Raw genomic sequence first — 24,066 nt, 5'->3', positions numbered from 1 at the left:
GATAACAAATGAGCAGATAAGGATATTTATTGAAGGATGAAGGAATGGCCAAATAGAACAAATTTGCCTTGATTTGTAATAGCAGTTCTTAACTGCAGAGATTGATGCTTAAAGCTTAAGGATTCATCTAAAATAACACCCAGGATTTTTGTACTTTGTTGCTGAGAAGGACGGAGCCCAAATAGATGGGCTGTTCTAAAATGGAAATTTGGAAATTTGTGAAGAGAACGCAACTTAATTTTTTTGGATTAAGTGTTAATTGACTGTCCCTGAACCAATCCAATATCTGCTTCAAATGTTGATTAATATTGGTAATAAGCTGAATGTCAGTAGGGTCTACGGTTTGAATTAGTTGAATATCATCCAAGTATACATAGGCGGTGAAGCCAAAGGATTGTGCAAGAGTTAAAAATGGTGCCATATACATATTAAACATTAGTGAAAGTTTAAGGTTGACTGAACTTTTAGTCTCAACATTTTGGGTCTCAATTATCCTAGCTTTCTTGCTTTCAGTGAGCCTTTTAGCTAGGGATTCCCAGATGTGAGAATATGAAGGCCTGCTTGTCATTGGAGAAAGCAAAGATACTTGTTTGTAGCTGCTGTTCGTTGTCATACCCTCCTACCTCCCCTAGGAGTTGAATTTAGTTGTAGACGTTTTGCTTTTTCACCTGACTAGAAGGCTTACGCTAGTGCGTCGGGCAGGAAGGCAATAGTGCATGCGCAGTGGGAAGCTGCTAGAGTTTTCCACATTCACTAGTCAGCATCCACACTGGGCTCCGTCGGATGAAGTCACCCAGTTGTGAGAATAATTGGCTTGCTGTCCTCAGTGAACACCAGCTACAAGTAAGTATCTTTGCTGTATCTTAAATCTGCTATTTTTATTATTCATGAGATCGAGTTACCGGAAACTTTTGTCAGGTGTGAAGTTTGGAAAGATCTGGAGATTGCATATAGTTTTAGTTCTGAAATTATTGCTTTTATTTTTTTTATATTTGCTGAGTAATTTTTGTAGATCCTAAAGATTAAGATTTGGCCAGATGCTAAAGATATGGCTTAATTTACACAAACACAATATTAAACACTCCATTGCCAACCAGGATGTCACCTCTGTGGGACAGCACTTTACAAAACCAGAACATTGCATCAATGATCTTATAGTAAGAACAATAAAAGGAAATTTTAAGACAATCCAGGAACGTAAGACGTTTGAAGCCAAAAAGATGATATATTTTGACACCCACCAAACAGGACTTAACAAAGATCTGGGCTTTCTATCCCACTATAAACCATAAAATTCTACTGCTCTGTCACTCTCTTATCTGCCATACATCTCTCTTCAACTCTCATCTGCCCAGCAATCCCTGCTTTTCACCTAGCCTACTCCTCCTCCCTTTCCCTGCGAGACTGTCATTGGAATGCCTCTGTTTCACTTTATATTCTGATATTTGTCAACATTTGCTTATTTCCGATTAGAAGGTTACCTTCGAAAGCTCCGTAAAAAAGAATTTTCTGGCATTACCCCTAAGTCTACCACCACGCAACCTCAATTCATGTCCTCTAGGTTTTACCATTTTCCCTTCTCCAGAAAATATCTGTTTCTATATTAATACCTTTCAAGTATTTAAACGTTTGTAAGAAATCTTCTCTGTCCCTCCTTTCCTCTAGGGTATAAATATTCAGGTCTTCCAGTCTCTTCTCACATGTCTTTTGGTGGAAGCCCCATATCATTTTTGTCACCTTGCTCTAGACCGCTTCAAGTCTTCTTACATCTTTAGCAAGATATGGCCTCCAAAACTGAACACAATACTCTAGGTGGGGCCTCACCAATGACTTGTATAGGGGCATCACCAGCAATTTGTACAGGGGCATCAACACCTCCTTTCTTCTGCTGGTTATACCTCTCTCTATACAGCCTAGCATCCTTCTGGCTATACTCACTGCCTTGTCATACTGTTTCAGATCTTCAGGTACTATCTTCAGATCTTCAGGTACTATCACCCCAAAGTCCCTCCACCTATCTGTGCATATCAGTATCTAATCGCCTAACACATACATGTCCCTTGGATTTCTACTCCCTAAGTGTATCACTCTGCACTTCTTTGCATTGAATTTTAATTGCCAAACATTAGACCATTCTTCCAACTTTAGCAGATGAGCATGTCTTGGGTTTTGAACTCACAACCTTCTGGTGATGGGCCATTAGATTTTCCTGTACTATCACAGTTACACATATCAGGGGTGTAGCCAGACCTTGGGGGGGGGGAGCACATTTTGGTCTGCCACCCACCCCCCCACACTGCCGCTGCGCTGCTGTACATATCTTAGCTGGCGGGGCTCATTAAAATGAGCGTGCTGGACCGTGAGGGGAAGAGAGAGCAGGGCAGGAAATGGGGCGGCACCGGAGACCTCCGGGGACCCTCACCAGCCAAACCAGGGGCCCAGAGCAAATTTGGGGGGGGGGGGCAGGCCCCTGTAGCTATGCCACTAACACATATGTCTCATTTCTGTTTCTATCAAATCTATGCAGGTTTTGTGCTGTTGCATTGATTTTCAATTTGTTATTGGAGCAAATACAGTTCGATAGTGCACTGTGCTTCATCCTGATATTCTGGATTTGCTCATTATTTTTGAATCTTGGATCCTTTGAGGTACCTGTCTACCAGTGACCTCTGCAGGCACTGATTTCATTTTTAACTCTATATATTGTTTCCAAAGAGAAGTTGTTTTTTTTTCTTTTCTTACAGCGTTGAATCCTTACTGTTAAGAGACTTTCAGTAATAATTTCCCCAGCCGTAATCAGCAGCTTAGCCACATTATCGTGGGGTTAGCGCGTCAACTCTTACCGCCTACTAAATAGGTGGCAAGGGCTTAGGCGGTAGATAGCTGCGCACTAATTTTAATATTAGCACAGACCATTCACTGCCCCATTTTTAAAAAGGCCTTTTTTTAAATGCAGGGTTTGTGGCATAAAAATAGCAATAAAGATATTTATTTTTAAGTTCAGGGATCCATATAACAGTACAAAGTTGTCTTTATATATATATATATATATAAAGTGGGGGGAAATAAGTATTTGATCCCTTGCTGATTTTGTAAGTTTGCCCACTGACAAAGACATGAGCAGCCCATAATTGAAGGGTAGGTTATGGTAACAGTGAGAGATAGCACCATCACAAATTAAAATCCGGAAATCACATTGTGGAAAGTATATGAATTTATTTGCATTCTGCAGAGGGAAATAAGTATTGATCCCCCACCAACCAGTAAGAGATCTGGCCCCTACAGACCAGGTAGATGCTCCAAATCAACTCGTACCTGCATGACAGACAGCTGTCGGCAATGGTCACCTGTATGAAAGACACCTGTCCACAGACTCAGTGAATCAGTCAGACTCTAACCTCTACAAAATGGCCAAGAGCAGAGCTGTCTAAGGATGTCAGGGACAAGATCATACACCTGCACAAGGCTGGAATGGGCTACAAAACCATCAGTAAGACGCTGGGCGAGAAGGAGACAACTGTTGGTGCCATAGTAAGAAAATGGAAGAAGTACAAAATGACTGTCAATCGACAAAGATCTGGGGCTCCACGCAAAATCTCACCTCGTGGGGTATCCTTGATCATGAGGAAGGTTAGAAATCAGCCTACAACTACAAGGGGGGAACTTGTCAATGATCTCAAGGCAGCTGGGACCACTGTCACCACGAAAAACCATTGGTAACACATTACGACATAATGGATTGCAATCCTGCAGTGCCCGCAAGGTCCCCCTGCTCCGGAAGGCACATGTGACGGCCCGTCTGAAGTTTGCCAGTGAACACCTGGATGATGCCGAGAGTGATTGGGAGAAGGTGCTGTGGTCAGATGAGACAAAAATTGAGCTCTTTGGCATGAACTCAACTCGCCGTGTTTGGAGGAAGAGAATGCTGCCTATGACCCAAAGAACACCGTCCCCACTGTCAGCATGGAGGTGGAAATGTTATGTTTTGGGGGGTGTTTCTCTGCTAAGGGCACAGGACTACTTCACCGCTCAATGGGAGAATGGATGGGGCCAATGTACCGTACAAGTCTGAGTGACAACCTCCTGCCCTCCGCCAGGGCCGTAAAAATGGGTCGTGGCTGGGTCTTCCAGCACGACAATGACCCAAAACATACAGCCAAGGCAACAAAGGAGTGGCTCAGGAAGAAGCACATTAGGGTCATGGAGTGGCCTAGCCAGTCACCAGACCTTAATCCCATTGAAAACTTATGGAGGAGCTGAAGCTGCGAGTTGCCAAGCGACAGCCCAGAACTCTTAATGATTAGAGATGATCTGCAAAGAGGAGTGGACCAAAATTCCTCCTGACATGTGTGCAAACCTCATCATCAACTACAGAAGAGTCTGACGCTGTGCTTGCCAACAAGGGTTTTGCCACCAAGTATTAGGTCTTGTTTGCCAGAGGGATTAAATACTTATTTCCCTCTGCAGAATGCAAATAAATTCATATACTTTCCACAATGTGATTTTCCGGATTTAATTTGTGATGTGCTATCTCTCACTGTTACCAATAACCTACCCTTCAATTATGGGCTGCTCATGTCTTTGTCAGTGGGCAAACTTACAAATCAGCAAGGGATCAATACTTATTTCCCCCACTGTATATATATATATATATATATAGTGTCTGCTACAGTGGTTCCCTGAACAATTTTACCTACTACCATCACTATCCTTAGTACTGCGGCTAACAGTGAGCACCTTTTTAACTTTTGTGATAGGTGACTAATATTAATTTTGTTTTTTTGCTTCTTTTCATACTTCAGTCATAGTGGCTGCCTTCCTAAGATTCTGTCTAGAAAGGTCAACGTGCGAAGTTACAGAGCAAGAGAAAAGTATGCGAGAGAGAAATGAATTCTGTTCAATTATCCTCTTCCCCTCTGCCAGCCACTGTGAGGCTGAAAGCATTTTCCATTTCTCTATTTGAGTAGCACAGTCACATTGTTGAATGAAGCTCAAGCACAAGAATGGAGTGAGTCACTGAGGCATGGCTTGGAACTAGGGAGTTGGGGGCAGAGGTTGGTTTGTTTAGCTCTCAGTCCAACTAAAATGGTATTTCACTGCCCCTGGTATAAGACTCTGCAAGGCAAGGTAGATTAACCACCTCTTTTCACTGAACACTTCACAGTGAGAATCCTGAAAGGTAACTTTAAAACCATACAAGAACGTAAGACCTTTGAAGTCAGAATGATTGAATATTTTAACACCCAACAGAAAGGACTTAACAAGGATCTGGGGTTCCTAGCCCATTCTAAACCATAAAGCTGTATGTCTCTGTAGATCACCCCACCCCTCACCTATCCACACCCATCCTGTTAGAATATCAATGATATGCTTTGATGTCCCCATGCATACCTCCTACCCACCCCCATCCTCCCACCCTGTCAGACTGTCATAGTAATGCTTGAATGTTTTCACTTATATACACTGTCAGCTAGCACATTTGCTTATTTCCGATCTGACGAAGAAGGGCAACCTTCGAAAGCTAATCAAGAAATGTATTAAGTTATGTCCAATAAAAAAGGTATCATCTTATTTTCTTTTCCATGTTTTATTTTGTTTGATTTCTATTGATACACTGAACACATGTAATGGAACTAAAACAAATCTGAATGGGATTGTCATTTCAATATGACTTGGGTGGAACTTGTGCCTAATCTAATTCCTGTGTACTTCTGCAGAGGCAAAAGGAGGATGCCTATGTGGAACTGAAAAGAAAAAAAGAGCCATACACAATAACATCAATAAATTAAATAATTTTCACCAAACACATCACACCTTCAAAGTATCTCTATTTTTCTGGAAGCAATACAGAAACAAAAAACTTGTGTGTGTCTCTGATAATGCCAGTTTGGTACTTGTTATGCTAAAAAAAAAAAAAAGCCAAATCTGGAGGTCAATGTACTGACATGTATTAACACTGCCTATTAATAAACATAACTACCTCATGTTAATGTTCCAAGTTATTGAGTTTTCTCTAATTGATATATGCCCCTGTTTGACTTTTGCATATTTCAATGTGTGTTATTTTTTATGACCTAACAGGTAAAGAATTGTTTTGTGATTATTAATTCTTATTAAATAATCAGCACAAATTTTGCATTAGTGCTATCCTGGTGAGCATGTGTTAAAAACCTGCATTGAACAATGTGGGTTTTTATTGCATTTTAATCTTTGCATTAATATACTTTTTCATATTGCCTCCTTGATGTGATTAAATATGGTGGACTCTACTGTCCAAAGAAAATATTTTGTCAGTGAAGTTAGAGCCTTGTGTCTCCACACCTAATTCTTCACCTCATAACTGTTCCTGTATTCAACAGCAGCTCACTTGAATGAGCTGAAAAGGTCAACCAAAAAATACATAAGTTTATAACCTACAGGACTAGCATCCAGAAATTACACACCCTTCATCAGGTCAAAAAGGACTAATATTCTGCCCTTCTATCAAACTAGATTACATTTAACTTTATGCTGATCTAGATGGTGTGCTTAGGAATTCTACCTAAAAATACATTTTCACAAGAAACAGAGTGGATAACAAATACAAAAAAGTAACTTAGACAACTATATAAAGAGTTTTGACACATAGGGTAAAATTTGGTGGTGGTGGGTACAGCAAGGATGCATCTCCAAATTACACATATAAGTTACATGTGATGTACCTGCTATTGACCTCTCATAAGTGGTTGTTCCTTAATTTAGGCTTGTTAATATGAGTTTATGTTACATTCTATAATGGAATCGAGGCACCCAGATGCCATTATAAAATAGGCACTCCCTGTGCTGCCCAAAACATTCTCTATGTATTCAAGACTATTATAACTCATACACTGTGTATGTGATGTTAACAGAAAGACTATCAGAAAAAATGTATATATGCCTTTGAAGCAATATGTCATGCTGTTACAGTAGCATTTCTTTCAATCATCAGTACTCAAGTCATGATAAAACCGATTATAAAACTTGTAATTTACTTTTTGCTGATGGTGTCTGTATTAATGACATATGATTCATTCTAAAAAAAATTATTTGAAGTTCAATGAAAAGCAAACACAAATAAAAGCATAAAATATATCAAATAATATTTTAGGTATCCCTAATCCCTACGTTACCTTACAAAAAACTAAACGGCTCACCAATACTAAGATGCAGACAGCAATTTAGCATCAAGATGGGTGCTCTCTCATCTTTTTGCATAGACAGCCGTATGTTGGATTCTCTCCCAGTTGATGAGAGGTCATGTGTGTGCACTCAGTGCAAAGAGCTCCATGCTCTCAGAGATCGAGTCCTCTGCTTGAAGCCAGAGTAGCACACATAGAAGAGTTAAGACAGAAAGAGAGGTATACAGTGAAGACCTACAGGGACACATAGAGAGGAACCACCTTCAGTCTGGCAACCTTTGCGTTCCTTTGGACAAGAGAGGTCACCTGACGAGAGGATCATCTTGATGGGACCAGAAGCAATCTTGTAGCCAGGGTCAGCTCTCCAAGGCCTTCAATGTCTCTCCAGAGGCTTCTGCCCAGGAGGGAAGGGTTAGAATGGCTGTTTTGGTTAGAGATTTGATCATTAGTCATGTAGATAGCTGGGGAGCTGGTGGTGTTAGGATCACTATGAGGCATATTTTCAAAGCACTTAGTCTTCCAAACTTCCATAGGTTTCTATGGAACTTTGGAAGGCTAAATGCTTTGAAAATATGCCTCTTGGTCACTAGCCTGCCTGGTGTTAAGGTGGTGGATTTCATGCATCATCAAGGTAAGATGATGGGGAGGATCCAGCTGTCTTTGTACATGTGGGTTCCAACAACATAGAAAATGTGAGAGGGAGTTTCTGGAAGCCAAATTTAGGCTCTTAGGTAGAATATTAAAATCCAGACACTCCAGGACAGTATTCTCAAAAAAGCTTGCTGTTATGCATAAGCAAGAGACAAAAAGAGCTCAAGAGTTTCAAATGCATAGATGAGATGATAGTGTAGTGAAGAGGGGTTTAGATTTGCTAGAACTGGTCTTCTGGGGATGGAGGAGCCTCTTCTGAAAAGATGGGCTCCATCTTAACTAGGGTGGAACCAGGCTGCTGGTGCTGTTTAAAAATGTCGTAGCACAGCTTTTAAACTAGGACCTGGGAAAAAGCCGACACTCACCCAGGAATGCACTTGTTTGAAGGGAGGTAATCTCTGAAGGACACTATCAACATAAGGAAGTTAGGGTATCCTGATAGAGAGGTTGCAACGAAGACAAAGCCAGCCAGGAGTGTTTAAGGGAGCGTAGACAGAGAATAAAGATTGCAAATTATCCCTGCCACTGCTAGCAGATTATAGATAAAACCATAAAAATACATTTGAAATGTCTGAACATGAATGCTAGAAGTCTAAAAAAATAAGATGGGAGAGTTAGAGTATATAGCACTAAATGAAGAGGTCGATCTAATAGCATTTGAAAAAGGTAACCAATAGGCAGTGGCAATCCTTGGTCAGCTGCCACCCGGGGCGGATCGACATTGTGCACCCGCTCCCCGGGTGCAGCAACATCCGTCCCCCCACCCCACGGGGTGCAGCACGACACCCCCCCGGCCGCATCAACACCCCCTCCCCCACGGCGCATTCTTACCTGCTGGGAGCAGCCGCATGGTTGTCTGTTCCACTAGTTCCCTGCTCCCTCTGCCCTGGAACAGGAAATAACCTGTTCTGGGGCAGAGAGAGCAAAAAACCAGTGGAGCCGACAGCCACGCGGCCGCTCTCTGCACCCCTCCAGCAACATGCACCTGGGTAGGATCGCCCCCACCGCCTCGCCCTCGGTACGCCACTGCCAATAGGACACTGATACCAAGGTACAAATTATATCACACAATGACAGGGTAGATAAAGCTGGCATTATATGTTAAAGATGAAATAGAGTCAAACAGAATACAAATTCTGCAGGAAACAGAATGCAACATGGAAACCTTGTGAATAGAAATGTATGTGTGAAGGGAATGAGAATAGTGATAGGGGTATACTACCATCCGCCTGGCCAAAATAAACAGATGGTAAAAGGTCAATAGAAATTAGGGATGCTAGAAAATTTGGCAACACTGTTAATAGTGGATTCCAGGTGATTTTAAATTACTTCAATATTGACTGGGGTAATTTCTATTAACATTTCATTACCTGGCTGTTTATTCTGGCCAGGTAGACAATTGTATAGTATTGGATAAATGTCACATCAGGAAATGCTACGGAGATAAGGATCCTAGATGAAACAAATGACTGCTTCAAGGAGCAGTCAGTACAGGAACCGACAAAAGCGGGGGCTTAGATCTAGTCCTTAGTGGAAGCATGACTTGTTGGGAGAGGTAATAGTGTTGGGTCAACTTGGTCATAGTAATCATAACATAATCACATTTGAGTTAACTGGAAATCTATTGCATTAGCATTAACTTTCAAAAGGGCTGTTATGATAAAATAAGGAAAATGGCTTTAAAAAGCTAAAAGGAGTATCAGCAAAGGTTAAGACTTTAAAACCAAGCTCAGACACTGAGCAGTCTTGGAAATCCAGATATGAAACAGAGCAGTTTTTAGTTTTTATCCAAAAGTTAAATATTTAGCCTTTGTGTCACATTATGGTGGAGGGGCTCTAACAATAAACAGAACAGCAGCACCCCAATTTACTTTTATGGATAGGGGTCGGAGGAAGAAATAATGGGCCAGGAAACAGAGAGAGAGAGAGAGAGAGAGAGAGATGGTGGACAATAGGATGGAGGGAGGGAAGAGAAAGGAAGAGAAGTTGGATGGCAAGGATTGGGGCAGAGGGAGAGATACTGGATGGGAGGGCACTTGCAAAGATAAACGGAGAGGTGGTATTCTCAGGCTGGTGGGGAGGGAAGAAGAGAAAGGGGAAGATGGTGGACCTGGTCGTGGTGGGAAGGGAGGGAGAGAAGTTGGAAGAGAAAGGGCGAGATGGTGGACACAGGGGGTGGTGGAGAGGGAGGGAAAGAAGTTAGGAAGAGAAAGGGAGAGATGATGGGCCTGGGGGTGGTGGGGAGGGAGAAAGAGATGGTGGATGGGAGGGCAGTCTGGAAGAAAGAGAAAAACATTAGATCTGGGGGTGAGAAGGAAGGAAGAAAGGAAGAGAGAAGGAGAAATGTTGGGTCTAGGGTGGAACGGAAGGAGAGATGAATGGGGGGGGGAGAGAGAAGAAGAATAGAAAAGAGAGGGAATAATGTTGGATCATGGTTGTGGGGGGAGGAGAGAGGAGGAGAGATGGACCCATGAGGGGGCAGGAGGGAAGAGAGTTGGAATAGGAAGATGCTAAGGGTGGAGGGAAAGAGACAGGGAGATGTGAGGCAGCGAGACGAGTGGAGAGAGGGAGAGGAGATTCTGGAAATGATGGAACCATGTGGGAGAAGTCAAAAGATGAGTGAGAGAAGACTAGTGAGTACAGACATAGAAACATGGTAATGAGGAGTAGATGAAAGGAGAAAGAAGGCTGGGAAAGGAGTGAGATGGGAAATGGAGAGACAGAGACTGAAAAGAGATGGAAAATTGATAGCCAAAAATTAAAAAGGAGAAGGGTGTGATAGAGAGTGAAATTTGAGTTGACAGAGGCAGAAAAAGGAAAATAAAGGGAGGAAATAGCTGAAAGGGAAAAATCAATATGTTAGAGACAGGTGTAGTGAGAGAATGGAGAGAAGAGAGGAGAAAATAAAAATTGACAGGAGACACTGGAAAAAGAATTAGCAGAAGACAGACAAGAAAGCAGAAAGAAAAGCCTGGGACCAAGATGATAGAAAAAGCAAAATGTCTAGTCAACAAAGGTAAAAAAAAAGGTTTTAATTTGAATTTATTAACTGGAATATGCCATGCTTTTTTTGTAGGAAAAAAGGTACCGGTACTCATTATGGGTAATCTTAGGGGCGGGGTCTATCTATGGTTCCGCCCCTATGGTACCCATACCCACATTAGCCACACCCCTTTCACCAGCCACTGTGCATATAAACAGGCAAGCAGAACAGAGATAGCCTCTCTTCAAATTCTTCAAAAATCAACCACAAATTCTAAGAAGCTAGACTCTGCATGCACTACAATACCAGGAAAACAAAAAAGAAACATGATTTCTCCTATAGAGTGAAAAATAAAACAGCAGATGTAATTTCTGAAATTGGACATGTTCTAAATACTAAAATGAAAATAAAATGATTTTTTTCTACCTTTGTTGTGTGGTGACTTTGATTTTCTGATCATGTTGGTCCCAGTCTATGATTCTGCTGCTCTCTCTGTTCTCTTAACTCCATTTCCAGGGCTTCCTGCCCATTTATTTTTACACTTTCCTCCTTTCTTCTTCATTTCTTGCTCTACATCCGTAAGTAAAAGCTGGGTCCTCCGCGGACTTGACTGGAGGAGGTATACAGTTGATCCAGCTTTTGCCTATTTTCTCCATCCATGTGCAGTTTTTCTCCTCTCTTCCCTTTCCCTCATCTCTATACATATGCATCTTCTTCTTTTCTCTTCCCTCCCCTCCATCCGTGTCCAGCATTTCTCCTCTCTCCCCTGCCCTCCCCTCCATCTATGTCCAGCAATTCTCCTCTCTTCCTTGCTCTCCTCTCCATCCATGTCCAGAACTTCTCTCTCCCCTGCCCTCCCCTCCATCCATTTCCTCTCTCCCCTGCCCTCCTCTCCATCCATGGCCAGAAATTCTCCTCTCCCCTGCCCTCACCTCCATCCATCCATGTCCAGCAATTGTCCTATCTCCCCTTGTCTCGACCCATATCCAGCAATTCTCCTCTCTCCTCTCTATCCATGTCCAGCAATTCTCCTCTCTCCCCTGCCCTCCCCTCCATGTCCAGTGATTCTCCTCTCTCCTCTGCCCACCCCTCCCCTTCATCCATGTCCAGCGATTCTCCTCTCTCCACACCTCCCCTTCACCCATATCCAGCGATTCTCCTCTCTCCCCTGCCCTCCCCCATGTCCAGCGATTCTCTTCTCTCCTCTGCTCACCCCTCCCCTTCATCCATGTCCAGCAATTCTCCTCTCCCCCTATCCTCCCCCTTTCATCCATGTCCAGCGATTCTCCTTTCTCTCCTACACTTCCCTTCCATCCATGCCCAGAGATTCTCCTTTCTCACCTGCCCTTTCCTCCCATCCATGCCGAGTGATTCTCCTCTCTCCATGCCCACCCCTCCCATCCTTGTCCAGCAATTCTCCTCTTCCCGTGTCCGCCCCCTCCCATCCATGCCGAGTGATTCTCCTCTCCCCCTGCCCTTCCTTCTTTTCCCTCTGCCTGCCTGCTTGAGAGTCCAGGCTGGTAGTAATCATCCAAACAGAAGGCCCTGTTAGAGTAAGAGGGGCGGTACCAACAGGGCCTGCCACAAGCAGATACGCTGGAACAAAGGCTGAGTGTGCTGGTGCTGGGCCACCTGTACTGAGTGATTGTGGGCCCGGGCTCTTGAGCAGGCAGTGAGAAAAGAAAACAGGGATAGTGAACAGGAGATTAAAAAAAAGGTGGACAGCAAATGGGAGATTAAAAAAAAGGTGCCAGTATGCCATACCAGTGCGTACCGTCACAAAAAAAGCATTCAGAATATGTTAGCTTTGGGATATGTGCACCACAGATGGTTTTTGTATTGTAATCTGTGGCGTAGTCAAATGGCTGATTGGAGGTGAGGGGGAGGGAGGAGCAAGCTTAAGCCCAAAATAAGTGGACACCATATTTTCTCCCCACCCAAATACAAAATATAAATACTTGAGTTTGTAGGGATCTCCAAGCCCTGCCAACTGAAGACCTTCTCCTCCGCTCTGGTAGCCCGACATCTCTAAGCTCTGCAGCTGGTGGCAGTATCCCTGATTTGCTACTGCTACCCACCATCACCACCACACATGTTCGTTTTTCATGCATGTGTGAAAGCTGAGCAGGTGTGTATGGGGGGGGGGAAGGGGGCGACAGAGGCAACTCTGAAATACTGCTGCTGGCTACAGAGCTTGGAGAGTTCTGGTCGCTGAACATGGGGAGGAGAAGGAGGTAGGTCATCAGCTGGTGAGGCTTATGGAGCCCCAACAACCACAGCAAGGGAGATGTTAATTTTGGGGGGGGGGGGCTTAAGCCCCCCTTCATGATTATGCCACTGATTGGGTTCAGTACAAAATGAAGTGTATTTCTATTTTTATTTCTCCAGTGCTGCAGTACTTGCCGAGTTTAACTTCTTGGGGTTCCTAGTTCTGTTTTGGTTTTCATATTTCTAATGTGTGATCCCTTGTTCTGTATTTGGTGAAGGTCGGTCTGTGTTTTCTGAATTAAGAAGTAACTTAAAGTTGCTTTATTTGTGGTAGTAATGGTGGGTGGGTGGGTGGGTGAGGAAATTGTGGGAGGGGGCAGGAAGGAGACAGGATTGGGGGGCTCCCTCCTTAATTTCTACCCTGGGCTTCAGAATGTCTAAAACAGACCCTGTCTTCACCTCTTTATAAACATCAGAAAGAACATTACCGTGGGTTCTTCAACACCTGTGACAGTCGATGATCGATTTCTCCTACCTGGGGTATTTGGCTGTTAATTAAATGTTACAAAACATTGTGCTTATTAAGGGAACAAGGCTTAATTCCTAGATCTTCAGTAATCTGATGCCACCACCACCATTTTGTTAGATTTGATTATAAACATATTAGTGTTGAGAAAAAGAATATAATTTTAAAGGAGTTACTGCAAAACCAGAACACCAATCATTGACAAATAAAGCTGGATACATATGCTAAAAATGCCAAATTCTAAAGAGAAAATACTTCATTCCACAGTGTTACATTGATTTCAAAACCACTCTTTAGAAGCATTTCAACTTATTGGCAAAATGTCCTAGCCCATTCTCCATGGCCAATTCACAACTTCTGACTGCTCATAGCAATTCTGTAGGAAGACATTTTTTCTTCCAAGTAATGCATAACATTTTACAAAATTAAGGAAACTGAGATGCTAAAATTGAGTTTGGAATGTCATGTCAAGATTGACAGACATATTAAGAAAAGGAGTTTCAGGCCCTTGATCAATAGTAAACACGTTTATAGTTCAGAAAATTGAATGATGCAAGCAATTGAAATGTGATGATCACTTATTAACTGTAATGGCTGGCTGAACATTTTGCTTTTTCTCAGAACCTCTCTGTGAAAGACTATTTACTCTTCAGAGAGGACAATAACTTCAAAATGCTGTTCCACACTGAATTATTCTATTTGAATTACATGGATATTTAAGGATAGTTTTAAATGGGATCTTAAAGATGTATTCCAGTAGCATCAATTAAAAGCAGCAGTATCAGGCAAATTGTTCAAAATGTCAACACGACTCTGGCTCCGCTTCTGCTTTGGTCTCCTTTCCATTTTGAAGTGCAAGCCTTATTTTTATAAGAATCCATTTCCCAGAGTTGACTCTCCAGTTACAGCAGGGGTAGGCAAGAGCACCAGGCAGGTCAGGTTTTCAGGATGTCCACAATGACTAAGCATGAGTTAGAGCTGTACGCACTGTTTCCTTGGTATGCAAACCTATCTCATGCATAGTCATTGTGGACATCCTGAATACCTGACCTGCCTGGTGATCTCAAGGACCTGAATTGCCCACCCCTGCTTCATAGCATGACATCTGCACATCATTTTGGTGACGATCCTCACAGTAGCACTCTACTTTACGTAGACGCACAATAACCTAGGAAGCTGCTAGAAAGCTAATAAAACTGACAAGCAGGAGCTTCCAGAACTTTAAATATTGATATTCTCTTAGGAGTGAAAAAATTTTAAGCACGGAAAAAAAGCTTGATCAATGACGTTGATTATCTACACATGAACTGAATTGCCCAAGAATATTTCCCTAGTACTGCTGCTTAACCAATTCAGTGATGGTGCAGAAGAGAATCTGTATCAAAGGTAATCTATGTCCCAGACAGACCCCTTCACCTCTTCGGACACAGTGAAAGAGACAGTACATTACCATTTGTTCTTCATCACTTATGACAGCTGAGGTACAAGGTCTGCTTTCTGATTCATTTGGCTGTTGAATGAAAATGGTGTGGTCAATCAAAATGGGCAGTTCAGTAAAACATAACTGTAAAGTATAACCCCCCCCCCCCCCTCCAAAAAAAAAAATATCTGGTCAAAGCAACCCACTCAGGATGGAAATGCAATGTCATCAGTATTTCTTAGGGGATCAAATTTCTTTAAGTATGTCACTTTCATCAAGGTAATAAGATAAATCACTACTTGATTAATTCTTGTAACAATATTTTTTCTCACACACAAAGAGTTTGGGCTTATCGCCACTTTGTAAAAGGGCCCCTAAGACTTAGTGGCCCTTTTACAAAGTGGCGCTAAGTCCAACGTGGGCTTTTTTTTCCCCAAGAAAATATCCATGCTTAGGTCCTTGCTTTTCTCAGGCCTCAAATTCCTAGTGTTTTAATCGTGTTCCAGTTATACAATGTATTGGCTTTTAATTAGAATATATTTAGTTTATTGTCTGTTTATTTCTGCATGTATTTGTTTATTGTTACTGTTTTTCAATAACCCTCTTAAAGCAATCTTGTATTAGACTGGCAGAATGAAAGAAATTTGAAATAAAAAAACAACGCTTAAAATCTATAATCATGAAGACCTGGAAATCAACTGGAAATGGTGAGATGTAATTTTATCAAAAAGGGTCAGAGGGAATAACTATCACTCCTCAATAAACAAACTTGAACATATTTTGGAAAAATTGTGACATATAAAGTGGTAAGAAACAAAAAAAGTTTTTAAATCTGGAAAAGGCCCACAATATCTTAACTGGAAAGAGTCAGATGGGAAGCATCATGGGCTATGTGATTTCCTATGGCGTTAAGCTATTCCAGATCTACAGCATATCATGTGTGTTAATCATTTGCTTTCTATACTGACCCAAAATTTGTTAAGTTAATAATTGAAGTTTTACTGTTTAATTTTAATCACTTTTATATAAGACTGTACAATAAAATCAAATTAAAGAAACAGTGACCCAAATTCTTAGCTGAATACCACAAAGGCACAGCGCTGAAGAACAAACAGAACTCCCATTCTCGATGCCCACTAAAGGGAGACCATGGTGTTTCGGTTCAGATGAACCTGCTTCCAGGGGATTTCTAGACTGGTCGCTAGGCAAATTGCAAACCACTACACACAGGTGGCAACAAGCAAAAAGACGCGAATGTCCAAAGATGTAATTTTATAGCAGGTTACCTGTATATTAACGCCACACAAATACCTATTTTATAAAGGAACATACACGTGTCTTTATAAAACACTAGCACAAATCCCGCAGAAAAATCCGCTAGACTGAAGCAGTAGACATTCACGCTTACTCAGGAGCAGATGCCAATGTTAGCAAATAAAGCACACATGTAAATCGTGACTCTGCCCAAATTCCAGCCCTGAACTGGACAGCGATATGATTAAAACTGTGAGGCAACCTGTCACCAAGATCATACAACAGTGGGAACAATGGACCAGCTGAAGAGAGTACTGCCTCTTTGAAGGAAGAATCCCAAGGGTGTGTTAATTTTTAGTTCCATTAATTTAAATGTTGTGGCTGGTGTTTAAGTTAAAAAATAAACAAAGCGGCTGCCACTTAACATTACGCTCAACGATTCTGCTCTGCATAGGCAGTACTGGGGGCGTCGTTTCATCAGGGCAGGGACAGAGTTGTGAAGTAGTACACCATGCTTGCACACATTTACATCTGCCCTGGGGGCCCTTTTACAAAGTGGTGGCAGGGATACTGCATGTGTAGTGAGCACCAAATCGACACTACAGCCTGGGTAGCACACCCACCCGGCAGTAATTTCGAAGCTTAGCGCATGCTGTTTCCCGCAGTAGAAAATATTTTTTTCTATTTTCTACTGTGGGGGCATTCCCGGTGCTAATTAGCAGCACGGCCACACTGGCGCATACTGCATGAGTAACGCGAGTGTAGCATGTGAGCCCTTACCACTAAGTCAATGGGTGGCGGTAAGGGTTCAGGCTGTAACTAGCCACGCACTACTTTTAATTCTAGCACACGGCCATTTACTGCCCCCATTTAAAAAGCCTTTTTTCTTAGCTGCGGTAAAAAAAAAATGGCCCAGCGCATGCCAAAAACACATGCCCACACTACTGCAGGCCACTTTTTACCGTGGCTTACTAAAAGGACCTCTTGGTGTACTGTTAGGGATTACTATAGGAGCCTATTTTATAAAGGCACATAGGTGCATCTTATCTTTGAAAGACAAGACACGTTGCAAAATTTTAAAGGCACCCTTTTATAAAATGATTCCCTTAGGCCAGAGGTGCTCAACTCAGTCCTCAGGACCTAGCCAGTCAGATTTTCAGGATACTTATTTATTTTTTTACATTTATATCCCACTTTAACCAAAGCGGGCTACAAGATTAACATACTTAATAATTCCATTAAAACTTACAAGAGACATAAGAAAATTCAGAAAGTCCAAATGTCAGTGACTAGGGCTTACCACTATCATTCTAAAAATCCTTTCACAAAATAATGAGTCTTTAAATATCTCAAACTGGTAAGCAGCAATTGAAAAAGCAGAGGCATGAGTCTTTGCATAACGATATGTTGTGGCAGACAGAACAACCAATTGCTGCATCACTTCCATGCGCAGCGATCGAGTTTGTTTGTAAGTATTCAGCACTGAAAGTCACACCACAAATGTTCAGAATTCACGTCTCCAGATGGCATAATATCCACATTCCCTTCATTAGCTCCCTGGTCCTCAATAATCAATTTTCCACTCGACCATTCAAAGCGAACAAACCAGAGTCCACACTCTGCACACAGCAGACAAGCAGCAGACAAACAGCAGTGGAGTAGACAAAAATGGCTGGAGAAGTTTTATCAGGTTATTCAATCTGACTTGACATGGACCGCGTTTTGGCGTCAGGGCTCGCATGAGGAGTCTACAATTACATAGAAATACAGTAAAATACAATAAAATACCGTATTTTTCGGACTATAAGACGCACCGGACCATAAGACGCACCTAGGTTTTAGAGGAGGGAAATAGGAAAAAAATCTTTCCTTTTTCCCTCCTCTAAAACCTAGGTGCTCCGGTGCGTCTTGTCCGAGTTCAGGATCGCCCTCCCCTACTCACGTCACGCGATGTTCTCTGGTGGTCTAGTGACGTCGGGGCAGGAAACAGCCCCCTCTTTCCTGCCCAGCGCGCTGCTCTCCGTCCTCCTGTATGTATGCTGCCTGACGGTCTCGGCGAGATTCAAAATGGCCGCCGAGACTTCAATTCTCGGCGGCCATTTTGAATCTCGCTGAGACCGTCAGGCAGCATACAGGAGGACGGAGAGCAGCGCGCTGGGCAGGAAAGAGGGGGCTCTTTCCTACCCCGACGTCACTAGACCACCAGGGAACATCGCGTGACGTAAGTAGGGGAGGGCGATCCCGAACTCGGGGGGAGAGCGATCCCGAAATCGGACCTCGCTACCTTCGGACTATAAGACGCACCCCCCATTTTCCTCCCAAATTTGGGGGGAAAAAAGTGCGTCTTATAGTCCGAAAAATACGGTACATCATATAACATATATAATATACAAATGTGAAATATACAATATTTAGATATTTTGAAGCATCTCTGCACTCCTGAATCATCTTTTTTTGGGTTTGGTTATGTTTTCTGTTTTCTTATTCTGTATTTCACATTTGTACATTTATGTGTTATATATGATGTATTTTTATGTATCTGTAAATCCTGACGCAGGCCCTGTCACCAAAACATAGTTTGTGTCGAGTCAGATTAAATGAACTGATAAAAGATCTCCTGCGATTTTTGTCTACTCTGCTGCTGTTTGTCTGATACGCAACCATTCACTATAATCCTGAGCAGATATAGCCTGATGCATATCGCTATCATGAGCATGAACCAAAAAGGGAACTATTTCAAACTATTTGCAATAATTCTTTTGGTCTATTTACTGCTGCTTTAATTTTTTCCTGATAGTACAAGTGCTGGCTATCATCACAAACAGACTTTATTCATGCAACTTCAACTTATAAGACTCATAAATCGTCAATGTCCTGCGACTTCCTCCAGACCCGCTTTGCTGTTCTTAATTCTCTTCTCAATTTCCTCAATGGAACAGTTCGCCACGGACAAAATTCTGAAGTCTTCCTTACAACAACAGTGTGTTGAGGAGCATATCTAAGGACTCCAATCAATGAATACGTCCAAGCATCAACTATAGTGTCTAAATCAGCAGAATCAGGGAAAACAAGTCTTGTTTCCCCCACTTTTTTCAAAATCTGCAATGTCAAACTGTGGTCTAACTAATAACTCCAAAGGCTTATCTGCTTGAAATTGCAATTCAAAAGTTAATCAAACAATGGTTGGACCACCCACCTCATGTATCAATGGCGTAGATAACGCGCGGAAGAAGTTTTCAGAAATAAAAGTTAAATCTAGGACATGACCTGCCTAATGTGTGCCTGTCTTTATAATTTATTTAAAACCACACATTTCTAGTACATCAAACCATATTTTTTTCCTGATACCCTGAAACATTAAAAATAAAGATCAAATGTCACACTAAAATCCACCAAAATGCAAAGTTTTTCTAAATCAACAGTCAAAGATGACAAGATATCAAAAAAAGGAGTGCAATCACTAAGTCACTTCCCTGGTGCACAAATAGCAATTTCCTTATTTGCTACAATTAACATCTCTGCAAACTCAGTGGACTCAGAATGGATCAATGTAAAGGCCAAATCTTTCTAAAAATAATTAAACAAACAAACACTTCTCCACCTCTCTTATATGACCTATATGCTCATTCCTAACAATAGCCAACAGGACAACATTGTCTAATACTCAATCAGATTTAAAAGCCAGGATTGTGTACGAAGTACATCATAATGTTCAAATACAAGTAAATCATAAATCAATACTGTTTTATCTTGTACCAACCTAGCATTTATTAATCCAATTTTCTATCTCACAAATATGCATGAGATGAATTTGCATATAATAGAGGTAAGGCATGCAAATCTCTCACATAGATATTCAATGCGGGTATCCTGAAAACCTGACTGGCTAGGTGTATCCTGAAGATGTGGTTGAGAACCTCTACCTTAGGCTGTAAGCTTTTTATGATCGGAACCCATTGTACTTGGATTGTACAGCTACATAATTGATTAATTTCAAGCCTATGATACCTAGGTCTGATTTTAGGATGGTGGTTCAAAGATTAGCCATGTCTGCATTGGACTATTTTAATAGTTCATATTTGGGTTTACCACAATTATTCTGTAAAGGCTTTACAGGTGATAAAACATACTGCAGTGCGATTCACTGCAGGTTGACAAAGGACTGATCATGTCACTTGTTCAAAGAAAGTTTTACATTGGCTCCCTGTGTGGTTTAGAGCACAATTTAAATTGTTGATGTTTATTCTGAAGACTGACTGGCATAGCTCCTGAATATTTTAAGCAAGCCCTATGGCTATATGATCTATCTTGCTTTCTGAGATCGGTGGGGGGTGCATCAACTAGAACTGCCTTTGTCAGCAAGGGGGTCATTATTCTGATACCAGTGACAGCATGATGTCCTTAACTGGACCTTTGGTATGGAACAAACTGCCCAGCAATTTATGCCTTTTGACATCAATACACAAATTTTAAAAAAAGATTGAAAACACACTTGTTTGTACAAGCTTATGTTTGATATGAAAACAGGATGAAGTTGGGATTCAGAATTATATGTTGTTGTATCTGTTTGTTTAAGTGAGCTGTACGTTCAATAAATAATTTGTTGTAAGGTACACTGGTGCTGAAAGACATAAAAAGTCATTCTAAACAAATAAATATATATAACTCATTTCTTAACACACTTTTGAAATTCAAAACAAATCCATTTAATAGAAAATAAAAACCTTAGATTTAGGGGTTGGGGGCACAGTCAGAATGTTAGGATTGATATCTTGAATTTTGTCTGATCAAAGAATAAATAGCTTTGAAAAACTTTAAATGTTATAGTATAGAACAACTGAACTATTAATATACTTTGGTCATTAAAACTGATGAAATAGTAGTTAAGAACACCTGGGTGGGCATTTGCTCCGACTATGGCTGCTCTGCCAAAGCATATCATTCCCCAGAAGGCGTATCACTTTCTAAGAAATACCTTTTCTAATAGATACTTCTTTTATTGCACAGCAATCAACAAACATTCCTATCAACTGAAAGTTACGGCTGAATCCCAGCCATCTCTTTTCATCAAGAAGGGTTAAAGCTGCAGTACTAGCTGAGGTCCTCAAATTTCAACCTGCTTCTTGGCTTTCTCTATCACCTCTTTTGTACTAAAATGTCAATTCCCATTAGATTTTACACTTTGTTTTCCAATAAAAAGTCATGCAGTGTTTCACTTGGTCTATTTACTTGGCAATATTTTACAAACTCTTCAAAGAACGTTCAACTTAGAGTCTATTGGGGCAATTCTATAACTTGGTGCCTCACGTTAGGTGCTTTTGATGCTGCGCGTTGAGTGCCAATTCGAACACGACATTTTGGCACCAAGATTCCGTCATAGAATAATAGCAGAAGTTGGCATCCATGCACCTACATTTAGGTGTCACCACTTACAGTATATCAGTCTATGGCTGGCATAAGCTAGCATAGCCAATTGCACCACACAGTGTGATTAACTTATATTATCCTGTAAGTTACATGCATAAGCTGGTGCCATACTCATGTCTTGCCCATGCTCTACCCACATATATGGAGATAGAGAATACACCTTATAGAAGAGTGCATAGTGGATTTGGTCATGTATAATAAACTAATTGGTGCAGTTATAGAACTGCCTTTCACGAGAGTTAGCATGATGCCTCCATGGGGGTTCAAAGATGAGCAAAGCCATCCCTTCAATTTATTGCCAGTGATGAGCTAATTTAGGAGGAAATTCTTAACAATGACGACAAATATCTCCCCCCCAAGAATTAAATATGAAGAAAAGCAAAAGAATTTCGATTGTAAAAGTTTTTGATTGTATCAAACCTCCAACTAAATCATCCAAAAATGTTTCTCTCAGTACTGCTTCTTTACAGCATCTTGATGAAAAACACAAGTGTGCTAAAAGTGTATTATTAGATCAACCCTCCACCTGTTTGTAGAGATCAAGAGGGAGAATATTACCGTAGATTGTTCACCACCTGTGACGGAAGAAGCACGAACTCTCCTATCAGGGACACTTGGCTGTCAAATGATAATTAACATTACTATTAAAGAAAATTATTCAAGGAGACAAAAAGTTTAATTTTCTTATCCTAAACAATTTTCTATTTTGTCAGAACTAACTGTGAACCAAGATATCTGCTAGATCACAACTGAAAGGCATTATAAAACCACAGACAAAGCTAGATTAACACTATATTGGTCTCTAGGCAAACTCGCATTTCTGGGTCCTCACCATGGTCCTTCATTCCACCTTTTCTTCATCCCCCCTACCCCAGCAGAGCCAAATTTGCCCACCATCCATATGGGGACCTCCATTCCCCCCTTGCTGTCCTTCTCTTGGGTATGGCTGCGGCAGCAGAATGTGAGAGATCAGAGGGACTAAAGAAGTGTAAGTTCACAGGCCTCATTTCCTACAAAGAACCCAGGAGTTGCAGGGACCATTATGCAGCCCGTGAGTACACTCTGTTTAATCCTTATACTCACACAACCTACAACCATAGTTGGGACCAGTTCCTACAGCTTTCCCTGGGCTACTTTGAGAGATGAGCTGAGGGAAGAGCTGGGGAGATAGTGAGAGACCTGGGGATTGTGTCTGTGCAAGTGGAGAGCAAGAAAGATTGGACTCAGGTAGTCAGTGATGAAAGAGAAGAGTCAAAGGACCTGAGAAAGGAGTGAAGGCATTAAGATACCAATACCTTTTATTTCTTATTATGAAAATTAACTTCCTTAACCTGAATACCTAATCCACTCTGTCTCCTCCACCTTAACTATGTATTTCTCTTTTCCGGAATTGGTGATCACCATTACAGAACAACGTAAGCCACATTGAGCCTGCAAATAGGTGGGAAAATGTGGGATACAAATACTACAAATAAATAAATATGGGAGTAGGGCATGTCTACTGCCAGAGAGGCAGATAGTTGGCAGAGTAGTGGTACCAATTTAAAAGGCTCTGGAACCAACTTGTCTCCCTAATTATCAATGTCTAAATGGTAACCCTACCCTGATCCAAAGGCTTTCATATTGGTCAAAAATGTAGGCAACTTGGCAAGTCTGTAGAACCCTTCTTGTCTAGACCTATGTGCATTAATCATATCCTGACCAAAGAATATCATGGGTGAACTCCCTCCCCTTGCAAAGGAAAGGACTTTTGAAAAACAGAAAGAAAATAAACTTTTTGGTTAAAGTGATAGCTCTCTGGCTGAGGTAAATTATAACTGACATGCTCTGGTGCTGTTCTTGCAGCAGGACTCTGAAAAAGTAACATTTTTATACATTCATTGACTATAACAGCACAATGGGCTACATATATAAATTGTTCAATGGCAGGAAAGGCAGACTACTGATCAATATTTATACACTTTGGGGATGACTATCTATTAAAGCTGGTAAATAATTATGGTCTCAGACTCTTCCCCCTCCTCCCCAGAGACACTTGCTACTGGCACTACTTCCATATCAGTTGTTCTGTTTTCTGTCTCCACCATTCAGCTTTCTATAAGTGAGCCATGTGGTGTGTAAACTACTTTACTAATCTATAAGACTGAGAGTAGTGCAGGAGAATGGACAGTGAGCAGCTCACACTTGTTGAGTCATGCGGTGTCAAAAGAAAACAGAACAGCTGTTCCAGAGGTGGCACTGCCAACAAACCGATGGAACAAATGTAAAAGGATTAAAAAAAACTGGAGGAGCGGCAACTTGAAGACTATGCAGTGGAAACAGGATGGTGGGAACTGAATGGTGATAGGGATTGGTACTAGTTGGGACAGAACTGGAGGAGTGTGCTGGGAAGAGAAGCTGGGGAGCAGGGGAGATGGATTCAGGGAAAGAGAAAACG

The 24,066-nt window shown here is 41.5% G+C and overlaps 1 protein-coding gene across 3 annotated transcripts in view; it reads right to left on the bottom strand.

Moving 5' to 3' along the window:
- Positions 1-24,066, bottom strand: part of NEDD4L (NEDD4 like E3 ubiquitin protein ligase) — a 757,870-nt gene that overhangs the window by 164,230 nt on the left and 569,574 nt on the right. For 2 of the 3 annotated variants that reach the window (XM_030192990.1, XM_030192991.1), the window contains exons 13-15: positions 22,188-22,247; positions 14,979-15,038; positions 13,491-13,550 (exon numbers count right to left, since the gene is read on the bottom strand). In XM_030192990.1, coding sequence (XP_030048850.1) covers positions 13,491-13,550; positions 14,979-15,038; positions 22,188-22,247 — 180 coding nt within the window. The remainder of the gene's footprint in view (positions 1-13,490; positions 13,551-14,978; positions 15,039-22,187; positions 22,248-24,066) is intronic. The other variant, XM_030192989.1, reaches the window with a different exon arrangement.

The sequence above is a fragment of the Microcaecilia unicolor genome, chromosome 2 (assembly GCF_901765095.1).
Source record: "Microcaecilia unicolor chromosome 2, aMicUni1.1, whole genome shotgun sequence".
Lineage (NCBI taxonomy): Eukaryota > Metazoa > Chordata > Amphibia > Gymnophiona > Siphonopidae > Microcaecilia > Microcaecilia unicolor.
Note: the sequence above shows the minus strand (reverse complement) of the source record. Positions and strands in the feature narration are given on the sequence as shown.